The sequence below is a fragment of the Rhincodon typus genome, chromosome 2, assembly GCF_021869965.1.
Source record: "Rhincodon typus isolate 14 chromosome 2, sRhiTyp1.1, whole genome shotgun sequence".
Lineage (NCBI taxonomy): Eukaryota > Metazoa > Chordata > Chondrichthyes > Orectolobiformes > Rhincodontidae > Rhincodon > Rhincodon typus.
Genome location: NC_063333.1, coordinates 124580609 through 124593038, shown reverse-complemented (window position 1 = coordinate 124593038; position 12430 = coordinate 124580609). Strand labels below are relative to the sequence as shown.

General features: G+C 38.1%; 1 protein-coding gene across 1 annotated transcript in view; it reads left to right on the top strand.

The window, feature by feature from the left end:
- Nucleotides 1–11843, top strand: part of stt3b (STT3 oligosaccharyltransferase complex catalytic subunit B) — a 91804-nt gene extending 79961 nt beyond the window's left edge. The window contains exons 12-16 of the mRNA XM_020524683.2: nucleotides 2404–2575; nucleotides 6116–6289; nucleotides 6393–6506; nucleotides 9474–9686; nucleotides 10193–11843. Coding sequence (XP_020380272.1) covers nucleotides 2404–2575; nucleotides 6116–6289; nucleotides 6393–6506; nucleotides 9474–9686; nucleotides 10193–10276 — 757 coding nt within the window. The 3' untranslated portion in view covers nucleotides 10277–11843. The remainder of the gene's footprint in view (nucleotides 1–2403; nucleotides 2576–6115; nucleotides 6290–6392; nucleotides 6507–9473; nucleotides 9687–10192) is intronic.
- Nucleotides 11844–12430: the final 587 nt, after the last annotated feature.

The following is a 12430-nucleotide window of genomic DNA, read 5'->3' as shown; positions in this document are numbered from 1 at the left end:
TGGTTGAATAACTTTCTCTGGTTGAATAACTTTCTCTGGTTGAATAAGTTTGTCCACAACCTCAGTTACTCTATTCAACCCTGAGTTAATCTTCCAACCCTGTATCACTTTCCAAACAAACTGCTCACTTTTACATATAACATTGCCTCATCCCAGCAGAAATTCTCAAGTATGCCCTAGAATGCTCGAGATTTGACTGCACTTCTCTGCATTATAAACTTTAGCTGATCCAAAGCTCAGTTGTCCACATCCTATCCCACATCAATTTGCACATAGTTGTATTATAATCAAATGAGGAGGGTGTCGTGGCTAGCTTTTTTAAAAATCCCCTTTCTTTAACATACAGCTGTCACACTTCAATTAAACTTAATTAACCTGATCAAAAATGAAAGAAAGCTAATTCCAACGTTTTCTTGAGTGAAAGTGAGTTTTATTACCTATTACCCTGAAAAATAGCTGATTAAATACTCACACAAATGTAGATAATGAATTTACAAAGGGCATGGTGTGTCTAGGAGGGTAAGGGCAGCTACGGTTAAAGATATTAAGAGTTCCTTGGGTTGAGAGACTTCGAAAACCTAAGTCCTACTGTTTAACTATTGTCCTGTTTCTTTAGCAGTGACAATGTTACTGGCCTTGAGTTGTCCATGACTGACTAATTTTTTTAAAGTTGCTTTTTCACCAGTGCTGCTCTTTAAGTTTGAGATCAAGACTGAGAAAGTGAGAAGAGGTTGTAGTATTGCTATTAGCAGTCATGTTGCAAATTCAAAAACAATGAATTCACATTGTTATAGTAGGTGAGCTATTGATAGAGTAGAGGAGGATTATCTTTGCTTCTGTGTGGGCTGTACTGTACTTGATCTTGTTGATCTTGATCCTGGCACTGTCTTGCCTTGCACTGGTGAACAAATTAATTGAGCTGAAACTATTAAACAGATCTTTGATCTGCCATAACATTTGCATAGTAACAATACTTCGCTTGACTATACAAGCTGAAAAGGATAGGAAAAGCACTCCTTTTGCTTAACTTTGTGCAGCACTTGGAATGATTTACCAAAGCTATTTATTTGAAAGGTCAGAAGGTTGTGAGTAACTTTTATTGGTTCTTATGGTTTTACAATCGAAGTGAAATTGGGATACAGGAATTGATGAAGAAAGATCAAGTCCATTTAATTTGCCTCCTACCATCCTTGTAATCAAATGATATGGTCATTACAGAGTTGCTGACTAATAGCAATCAATCATTAATAATCATGCAATTGTTCTAAAACAGATCCAGAAGTGATTTTTGGTATTTCCTGCAGTCAATTTATTTAATTTTTTATTTATTTTTAAAATGCCTTTTTAGTCTTCACCTAGGAAGATGAAGTAACGAATGATAAAATGTGTGGTTAAAAAAAGATAATCCGAGATATAAACAGACATTGAAGGAAATACTTAACTGGTTAGGCAGCATTGTGTGGAGAGAAAAAGAACTGACATTCCAGGGCAATGACCTTTCATCAACCAATCCACATTGATGTTTTACAGCCAATCCAATGTAAAATGGGAACTTTCGAAATTTAAGACATTTGCTAATCCCTCTTCTACTATGCATCTCCTATCGTTAAAATATAGTTTCTAATTTGTGTTCAGATCTCTAGTGAACTGTTAGTCAAACCCTTTTTACTATAGAGTAAATGTAAAAAAAAAAGCTGCAAGGTGTTGAATAGTTGACATCCTTGACCATTTTGAGAGATTTTCTGTATCCACACTTCAAATCTAATTCAGACCAGATTAAATTTCTGCAGCCCCACCTCATTTATGAATGTCATTGGACAATTAAACAACCAACAACATAAGGAGGCTCCATGAATATTCTGATCCTCAACAATGGGGGAGTCCAGCACATCAGTGCAAAGATAGGGCTAAAACATGGGTAGATGCAGTACTGTAGTTATCATAATAGACTAGTAATCCAGAACCCCACAGATACGATTTCAAATCCTGCTGTTATAGATTGTGAAGATTGTATTCATTGTTTTTTTAAAATTATAAATTAATAAATAAAGCTGACCATGTGACCACTGTGAATTGCCATAACAAAACAGGTTCCTGAATGTCCTTTAGGAAATCTGACATCCTTACCTGGTCTGGCCAACCTGTTACTTCAGACCCACAGCATGGAGGTTGATATTTGACAACTAGGGTCAGGCAACAAACGCTAACCTTCATAATAGCACTGAGAGTGTACCTGTCCCTCATGGATTGCAACAGTTCAAGAAGGTGACTCATCACCACTTTCTCCAGGACAGTTAGAGAGGGCCAACAAATGCTGACCTTGCCAGTGAAGTCCTTGTCACATGAAAGACCAAAATGAAGTAAATTTGATTTTAACCATTTTAACTCCTTTTTTAAAAAAAGGACACGTAATATCCTTGATGATTTCCGTGAAGCATATTATTGGTTGCGACAAAATACAGATGAACATGTTCGAGTGATGTCTTGGTGGGATTATGGTTATCAGATTGCTGGAATGGCTAATCGGACAACTCTGGTAGATAATAATACATGGAACAACAGCCATATTGCACTGGTAAGCAAGCTGAACAATGACAGTTTGATTCTGTGTTGCAGTTTAAAAATAGAGGTATATCTCCTATTAATCAGCTGGTAACCAATTTTGCAAAGCAGACCAGAGACACAGTTTCATCTCCCAAGCCCCTGGGGCTTTTTGTTATTTTGTGTAGATGGTGTTACTCTAAAGGCTTTAAGCAGATAGGTGAACGAGAATTATCTGAAATAACTGGTTCATCAAATTGTGGTGCCTCATGTACAACCTGGTGTCAACACTTCTGCTTTAATATTAGTCTAAACCTGTCCTGTTTTTTGAAGCTGAATGTAGTCTAAAGGTGGGGAAAAATATTGAAAGGTGAGCACCCTATAAAATCTACCTTGCTATTTGTCTATGTCACCAGTCTCTATCAACCTGCAGTCTGTTACTGTTTTCCTTGTTACATTTCCAAGTTTCATGCCCTTTTCAGATTTTTAGATTATGGCTAAGGTCCAGACTTAAGTGAAAAGAGCAGTGGACCCATTACTGATGCTGGTGAATATTAGTGTAGACTCCTTGTTCTCTGGAAAAACAAATGATAACTGTCTACTTCAGTTCCTCATCCAGTCTCATGTAACTGCTGCCCCTTTCATCCCATTCTCATCAACTGTGCTAACCAGTTTATTATGTATATTAATCAAATGCCTTTCAAAAGTTCATACACATAACATTAACCCTGTTATTTCATCAAAGAACTTAAATGACATATGTCAATCACAATTTGCCTTCAGAAGTCTGTGCTGGCTTTCATGTATAGCCCACCTATGACTGTCCCACATTATTCCTAAACATTTCCCCACCACTGTCAGATTGACTAGATTGTAATTGTCAGCTTTATCCTCTTTCCACTTTCAAACAGGGGTGTTAACATTGGAATCCTCAATTCATCTGGCACCATCCCCATGACTAATCAGAATTTGAAGATTGTTCTTTTGGTATTAAGCTGTGGTTTCAGTTTTCTTACAAGATAATAGCTTGGTGTAAGGAGTAATTTGATTGAGTGGATTGAGCATTGATTAGTTAGTGTGAAATTGAAAGGCATAGATGAACAAATGATGTATTTAGTAGATCAATGAGATTACTTTTAAGGCTTTGATTATTTACAATCAATATTAATGACTTGGATGACAGGACTAAATCTAAGGTTGCTAAGTTTGCTGATGATGCAAAGTTAGGAAATTAAGTTGTAAAGGGAATATCAGTCTACAAAGTTGGTTTAAATGAATGGGCAAAAGTTTGGAGGATGGAATATAATGTGGAAAATTGTGAATTTATCCATTTTGGCAAGAAGAATAAAGGAGTTACATATTATTTAAATGGGAAGCGATTGCAGAACTCTGCAATACAAAGGAATCTGGGCGTCTGGTACGAGCATCGTAAAAAGTTATTGTGCAGGTACAGCAAATCATTAGGAAGGCAAATGGAATGTTGTCATTTATTGTATGGAGAATAGAATATAAAAACATGTCTTGCTACAGTTGTATAGGGTTTTTGAGACTAAGATCTAGAGTATTAGAGTCCAGCTTTGGTTTCTTTATTTAAGAAAGAACGTCATTACATTAGAAATAGTTTGGAGAACATTCACTCAACTTCATCCTGGGATGAAAGGGTTATCCTAGAAAATGTAGAACAAGTTGGGTCTGTACCATCGGAGTAGAAAAATGTATTTATTGAAACAGGTAAGATATTGAGGAGATGTAGCATGTTGGATGCTGAAAGGATGTCTCCTTCTGGAGAGATTAGAACTAGGAGATTCCCATTTATGATGGAGATGAGCAAAAATCTTCTGAGGTTAGTGAGTCAGTAAATCTCTGCTCACCAGAAAGAGGTGGAGGCAGCAGCATTGAATATCTTTAAAGCAGATGCAGCTAGATCTTGACTAACATGCAGTAGAGTAGATAAGTAGAGTTGTGGCCATAATGAGATCAACCATAATCTGAGTTGAAGAGCAAACTTGAGAGGCTAAATGAGCGCTTCATGCTTCTATATTCGTATGTCATAAAATAGAAAACAGGATCAGGATTAGACCATCTGGCTCTTCGAGTATTCTCCACAATTTGATAAGATCATGGTTGAACTAGTATAACTCTACCTTTCCACGCAATCTCACTATGTCTTAAATCCCAAGTGTCTATTGATTTCCAGTTTTGAATAAACTCAAGAATTGAACTTCCGTAGCCCTCAGGAGTACCGCATTCCGAAGACTTGCAAACCTCCAAATGAAGTGGCCAACTTGAACCCTATATTCTGAGACCGTGACCTTTAGTTCTAGCCTCTTTCAGCAGTACAAATAACCTCTTAGCATATACTTTTCAGGCCTGCTTAGTCTTATATTTTAATTAGATCACCTCTCATTCTATTAAAGTGCAGTAAATATAGATCCTTTCTACTCAAATTTCCTCATCAGACAGGCCTGCCATCCAGGAATTAATCTATTGAACCTTTGTTGCATATTGTTGGGTAAGGAAGCCAAATTATTTCCACTAACTTCTGGCATAAAGGAAGATATTCTCACTCTGTTAGTCCAAATTCCCCTGCGTTGAAATCTGACATAGCATTTAGTTACTTAGATGCATACTTCACCTACGAGTTCACTTTCCATGATTCAATACATGGATCCTCATCTTTTAAAAGAGAAAAAAATGTTATCAAAGTGGATAATGTTACACTTTCTACATTATAACAATCTTCCATTACTTATGCTGTCACTTATACAGGGCAGAGTGTCACTGGGCTTCTCTTTCTCATTGCTTAGCAATGAATTGCAGATTAGAATTACTAGAGGTGGAGTAAACAGTACATTCATTGTGGAGATGAGATGTAAGTGACATAAACTGAAAATTCAAGTGTTGGTCTACATCTTTTGGTCTCTTAGATAGTCGGATACCAGACGTATGACCAGCGATCTCTATTGGGACCCACTGAAGTCCAGATGTAATAACCCCTTCAGAGTTACCGGGGAAGTTCAAACTTGTGGATATTCTCCTGTTCCCTGGGATTCTCTGAAAAACCCTACTATAACCTAGGAGTTTCCACCTCCTTATCTAGATAATTAAGCAGAATATGTTTATTAAATCCTAGACTGATGTTTGAGTAATGACACAGCTTGCCATCCAACTCCCTTCACTCCAAATTGCACACCCACCCCCAACCACACCAACTCTGACACTTACCCCAACTGAGCCCACCGACCAACCTCTCCTCTGCCCGCTGCCATTCTACCCACCCACTCATTTGCCCATTGACTAATACACTGCAGAGCTGTTTAAATGCATTGAAGCTTGTCAGTGTTTATCAATGAACACTTAGCAGAATACAGCAGTTTGTGACACTAAAAGAGTGCCCCAACACCGCAAGAAAGGTCATCAGTGGAGGATTTTTCTGCATCTTCTAAAGTAGCTGTTGAGTGCTGCCCCTTGGAAGATTTGGACCTTTACCTTTTGGTTTGTTTGATTTAATGTTTAGTCGTGCGTTGTTTTTTTTCAAAGTAATTCTGTAATTTTGATTGTATGTAACCTTCAGGTCGGAAAAGCAATGTCTTCGAATGAGAGCGCAGCCTACCAGATAATGCGAAGTCTAGATGTGGACTATGTGCTTATCATCTTTGGTGGTGTGATTGGATATTCTGGTGATGATATCAACAAGTTCCTTTGGATGGTCAGGATAGCAGAAGGCGAGCATCCAAAGGACATCCGAGTAAGTTTTTATTATAAACTTATCAGGTGTTTATTCAAGGATTTTAACATCGTATTTGTACTGCCTGTGCTAACTAAACCTTTTTTTTTTGTGCAAATTCTAGGAAAGTGACTACTTCACGCCGCAAGGAGAATTCCTTGTGAGCAAGGCTGGCTCTCCAACTTTACTAAACTGTCTCATGTACAAGATGTCCTACTACAGATTTGGAGAGATGCAGGTAAGTGAACATAATTAGTTATCATTACTTATTAATCTTAATACATTGAATATTTCTCTTACGTTAATCCATCCTCTTGAGTGTATTTGCCATTATCTAGTGTAAAAGACCCCTTTTTACCTCTTGGCGTACAAGAACTAATCCCCTGAAACTCACCTGATGACTTCAAGGTTTCTAAGTTTCATAATAGTAAGGATCAGCTCTGTTTTTTCGGAGGTCTTGCATGCATTATCTGGTGCCCTTCTAGTTGAGAGGTAAAGTTGCCAAGGCATAGAAGATTGCTTCAAAGTGGCAGTATCAGTATCATACACTCTTAAACCAAGTATAGAGCAGTGAGGTGCAAAATGAAGTTTTTTCTGTTTTGTCCCATTGATGTCTGTTTTCTATCTCAAAGGATCATGCCCTGTTGTTTAAGAGGTCTCATTGGCCATCCTGTGGCCTCAGTATAGCTGTCACTGTGCCAACCTGTCAACTATATTGTTTGCCTTTTTGCCATTGAGAAAATAGACTAGGTCTATGAAAGCACATACCGTGTAGAAATTTTTATAAATCTGCCAATGGAGCAGACTTCCATGAATCCTGCTGTGCTGATTTGAACAGTGATCTTTGAAGTGAAGGTCTACTGTACTGTACCACCCAATATTTGCAAAAGATGGTGTGATGATTCAAATTTTAATTGTGTAATGGCTACAACACAAAAAAACTGTTTATGCCAATCTCTTAGCATTGATCCTTTTTAATCATTCCTTTCCCTGTGGCATGTGCCATTCCCTCACTTTGTGCCCATTTAGCTTGTTAGCACTCTTGCCTCTGAGGCACCAATTTGAAGGTTATCTCCTTAAAGAAACTTAAAACATATAATCTGGGCTGACATGAAACTGAAGCTCTGAATGTTTGCTTGTTCAGGTTGGCAAAAAAATGACATGACACTTTTAAAGCAAAAATGGGGCATTTAGTCTGGTAACTTGGTAATGTTGATCATTCAGTGTCAGTTGGTAACACTCTCTGAAGTCTGAGTCACAGGTCCTGGTTTCAAGTCCAACTCTAGGACTTGAGCAGCAAAGTCATAGTTGATGTTCAAGTGCTGGACTGAAGGAGTGCTGCATTGTCAGGGATGCCATCTCTTGGTTGAGTTGTTAAATCAAGGTCTCTTAAATGGATATACGAGATGCCATGACACTTTGCAAGAAGAACAGGGATGTTATCCAAGCTGACATGCCTAATATTTATCTCTCCACCAAAATGTATAAAAGTCCTGATCATTACCAGATTGGAGTTGCCCTGGGAGAGCTCAACATGACTGTGGACTTCGTGAAGTCTCTCGGCATCAGGTCAGATGTAGGCAAAGAAACCTGCTGAGGACCATGTCCCCTCCACTCTTCCTGGCTGATGAATCAGTGCTCCTCCATTTTGGAGGAAGCACTGAAGATGGCACGTACTCTGAGTAGGGGACTTCAATGTCCGTCCTCACAAGTGGCTCAGCAGCACCATTAATGACCAAGTTCTAAAGGACATAGATGCTAGACTGGGTCTGCAGTAGGCAGTGAAAGAACCAGCAAGAGAGAAAAATATACTTGACCCCATCCCTATCAATCTGCCTGCCACAAATGCATCTGTTCATGACAGCACAGTCCTCTTGGAGACAAAGTTCTGTCCATACATTGAGAAAATCATCTGTTGTGTTGTATGGCACTTCCACTGTGCTAAATGAACAGATCTAGCCAACTCACTGTGTTTTGGGTCATCAGCAGCAGCAAAATCATGCACTCAAAACAATTTGCAACCTCATAGCCCTCATAGTATTGCCCTTTCTATCATTACCATCGAGCCTGTTTCAATGAAGCGTGCAGGAAGTCATGCCAGGAGCAACACTTATACATACCTAATAATGAGGTGTCAACCTGGTAAAGGTACAAAACAGAGCCGCATAAGCAACAGTACTGAGAGATTCCGTAACCAACGAATCAGATCTAAGTTCTACAGTCCTGCCACATCCTGTCATGAATGGTGGTGGACAAGTAAACTATTCACTGGAGGAGGAAGATGCTCCATAAATATCCCCATCCTGAAAGATAGGAGAGCTCAGCACAGAGTGTAAAAGAAAGACTGATTCATAACAGTCTTCAGCCAGAGCTGCCGAGTAGATGATGCAACTAAGCATCCACCAGAGGTCCCACAAATCAAAGATGCCAGGCTTTAGTAGATTTGATTCACTGCATGTGTTATCAAAGGACAAGCAGCAGATACATGGGAACATTAGCACATGCAAGTTCCCCTTCAAGCCACACATCATCCTATCTTGGAAATATATTGCTATTGATTCAGTATGGCTAAGTTGAAACAGCCTCCCTAACAGTATTATGGGTTACATCTACACAAAATCAACTGCAGCAGTTCAAGAAAGCAGCTCACCACTGACTTCTGAAGGTCAGTTAGGGATGAGCAATAAATGCAGGCCTAGTATTCATAATAAAAAAGAAATCGGAAAGGGGCCAAATATAGGACACGGTTTACATTGGATATGCTAAGGGCACAAGAAGTGAATTCGATGTACGAGCCGTGCTTGCTACATTGACACATGTATTGATGGAATCAGGAGGAGTGCAGCATAATGGAGTTGAATCAAAAGTGATGACTGAGCATAAAATGGTTGACCATTTAAAGACCATGGAGGGTCAGAAAGAACAATGAAATTTCGCACAGAACAGTTGCAACCAGAGAACGTACTATGACTAGGAGAGAAATCAGAATGAAGGATCTTGAAAAAAGATTGAAAAGAGAGGTGGAAAGGAGGTGAATAGCCTAAGGTTTAAGAATTGCAGACAGTAAGGGAAGGTTTGACATGGGGTCATACTTGAGGGTGGAGAAATTTGAGTCTGAGCAAATTGAATCTGTCTCTAACTATCAACTGATAAATAGTTTGGTAATGTGGAAAGTAGACTTGAATCTCGAATGCTCATTTTGCAGCTGGATTTCAGAACACCACCAGGATTCGATCGCACCAGAAACGCTGAAATTGGAAACAAAGATATCAAGTTCAAACATTTGGAAGAAGCCTTCACCTCAGAGCACTGGCTCGTGAGGATTTACAAAGTGAAAAAGTTGGACAACAGAGAAAAACTTGACCATAAAATAAGAGTAACTAACATAGTGCCCAAACAGAAGTATTTATCAAAAAAGGTAGGATAGTAGCTCCTTAAGGACAGAAGACTGTACATAATAAAGGCTTGCTTTGATCTGCCAAACTTGTGCTAAATTAGTGTGGCTGACCATTGTTTGGTTTGTGAGCAAATCAAGTAAAAGGAAGCCAGAATTTTTTAAAAGCATTGAGCATATAATTTTCATCCACTTTTTTTTTTGTGCTAAGGGTAACCGTACCCAAGCATAACCATGTATTTTAATGGTTGAGGACCTCTGGCTATTTGACTTTTCAATGTTTCAGAAAATGCTTTAACAATGAATTTGTTCATTTTGCTGACACTTGGAAAAACTAGCCAGTAGTGGACAAATTCTGAACCCTTCTGTAAATCTTCCATCGTCCCTTTCCTTATCCTCTTGCTGGTGGAAATGATGTAAAGAAGGCCTTTGTTTTCTAATTAACGTGTTAATTAGTGTTGAATATCAGCAGTACTATGTAAAAACATTAGAGCTGCAAATTTGTAATACTGTCCATCTTTATGCCCTAGACCTCTAAAAGAAAGCGTGGGTATGTGAAGAACAAACTGACACTGAAGAAAGGCAAGCGATCCACCAACAGGAAGACAAACTAAAGCATCGGCAAGCCCTGACAACATGCAGTTGTCCTTATGACAACCCGTCTTTGCCTTCTACCTACAATCGGATTCTGCTGCAGCACAGGGTTGCATGCATTGCTCCAGAGATTCAGACAGTGTCTGAGCCCCTTAAACCTATTGGTTGTTTATTGACACCTGTTTTTAGAGCCATATTTGATTGTGTTGGCAAGGCAGACAGCTGCTGTCCAGGGGTAGCAGCAGAATTCTTATTAGTACATATTATCCTTCATTTAAATTTTTTTTAAAAAAAGAAAGTGGGCTAACTGCACCAAAGAACCCTACTGTTAATTATTGCCAGCACATGTGTACTGCCAAATCATTTGAAAGTGGCAATAATGAATGATTCACTGTTTACTTTAGCTGGAACGTGGTTGATTATCAGATGCAGGCGGTTAATGAATGATGAGGTAAATTGAGCATGAAGCACAGAATTTGGACAGGTTGGTTTGTCTCTAGCTCTACGTACACAGCCTGTTCCTAACACAGTTATTACTGTTTGTTGGAGTAAAATGTGGGAAGGAGACTAGAGGATCTGCCACTATCCTTATTCCTTGATTTTTTTATTTCCTTTCACTTGAAAATAGTCAATGAGTTAGAAGATTTCTGTTTGATTTGGGGTGGTCAGGGATTTATAATCAAATAAGAGAGCCAAGAGGACCAACATTTTGGACTGCAGAATGTTGGCAGTTACACATGTGCTTTTATGCTATCTAAAATATGAGGATTTTCATCTAGCTACAGATGTGTTCGTTTTAATTCCAGTATGTACCTTCCCATTTCTTACTTGTGCTTTCTCCATATACTTGCCTTTTAAAGAACAATAAGTTTCTTAATGAGTAAAAGCTACTCATTTCATACATAGGGTTGTAAAAATTTGGTTAGACAAGTTTCTTTTTTTAAAAAAAATGTGAACAATTCTATAAGAATCAATGCACTATTTGAAAAATCTGAGGTAGACAAATCTTTTCATTGGTATTGCCCCCTTTTTTCATTGTTTTCTTCCTGTAGATAAATCCCAGTCTTGATACAACTATTTGAAAAGTTCCTTTACTGAGATGACCAGTGAATAATGAAGACTCTCAGATGATTCACGCTCTTAAAGTTAGTTGATGTTTCCCTTTCTTTCTGCAAGAATTAACATTGCAATTTTATATGTATGCAGCTCTTTTCAATGCAAAATAAAAACTTGCTGCAGAAACTATTGGTGTAAAAAAAAAAATTAAAGAATACTATGTACCGTATTTTGGAAACATTTGTAAATTAAACTGTGCAGTATATGCCTTATTGCTGCTTCTGGATTGTGGTTTTTCTTTCAATTTTTTGATTGAGGGGTGAGAGGGCTACTTTTCCTACCCTTTTTTTTTTTTGCATTATTTCGTACTTATAGTGACTACTAGTCTCTGTGATCCAAAGTAAACAAAAATTATGACTGCGTATAATACTTGACGGAAGGATTGGGCACAGGAAAGTCATTTTTACATTATTGCTTACAGTTTTCAGTACAGATCTGTTCAACTGTAGCCGAAATAAATGTTAAATTGAAGTTTGTGTTTTTGTCTTGTTGAAATTCTTTTCTCCAATTTTAACATGAATTTTTCTTTTAAGTATGGATAGCTATGTTAATCAGTGTTTTGTCGAAGTTTGAAAAAAGATTTACTCGAAGTTGTGAAAATATTGTACCTTAATTGCTCCTCCTTTCCCCTAATACTCATCATTGGAATGACTTGTCTTGTTATGCTGGATCATTAGTCAGTTTTTTTTCTACAAAACGATGAGTGTGTCTGTTGGTCCTGAGGTGGCATTGGATTAGTAATTCCATGAGAATCAGCCATTCGAATCACATCCCATAGTGTTAGCTGGATTGATTAAATCCGGAATATAAATGTATTCTCTATAATGGTACCATGATACAGGCATAGATTATTGTGAAAATCAATCTTGACATGTAGGGAAGGAATTCTGCCTTCCTTACCTTGTCAGGCCTACAAGTTATTCAGACTCTGTGATGTGGTTGATTCATAAATGCCCTCTGCAGTGGTGTAGCAAGCCACTCAAGTTCAGAGACAATTAAAGGTCAATACCCATCAGCATGAAAGAATAAATGACTCTTCATAGTTTTTAAAACTGTCT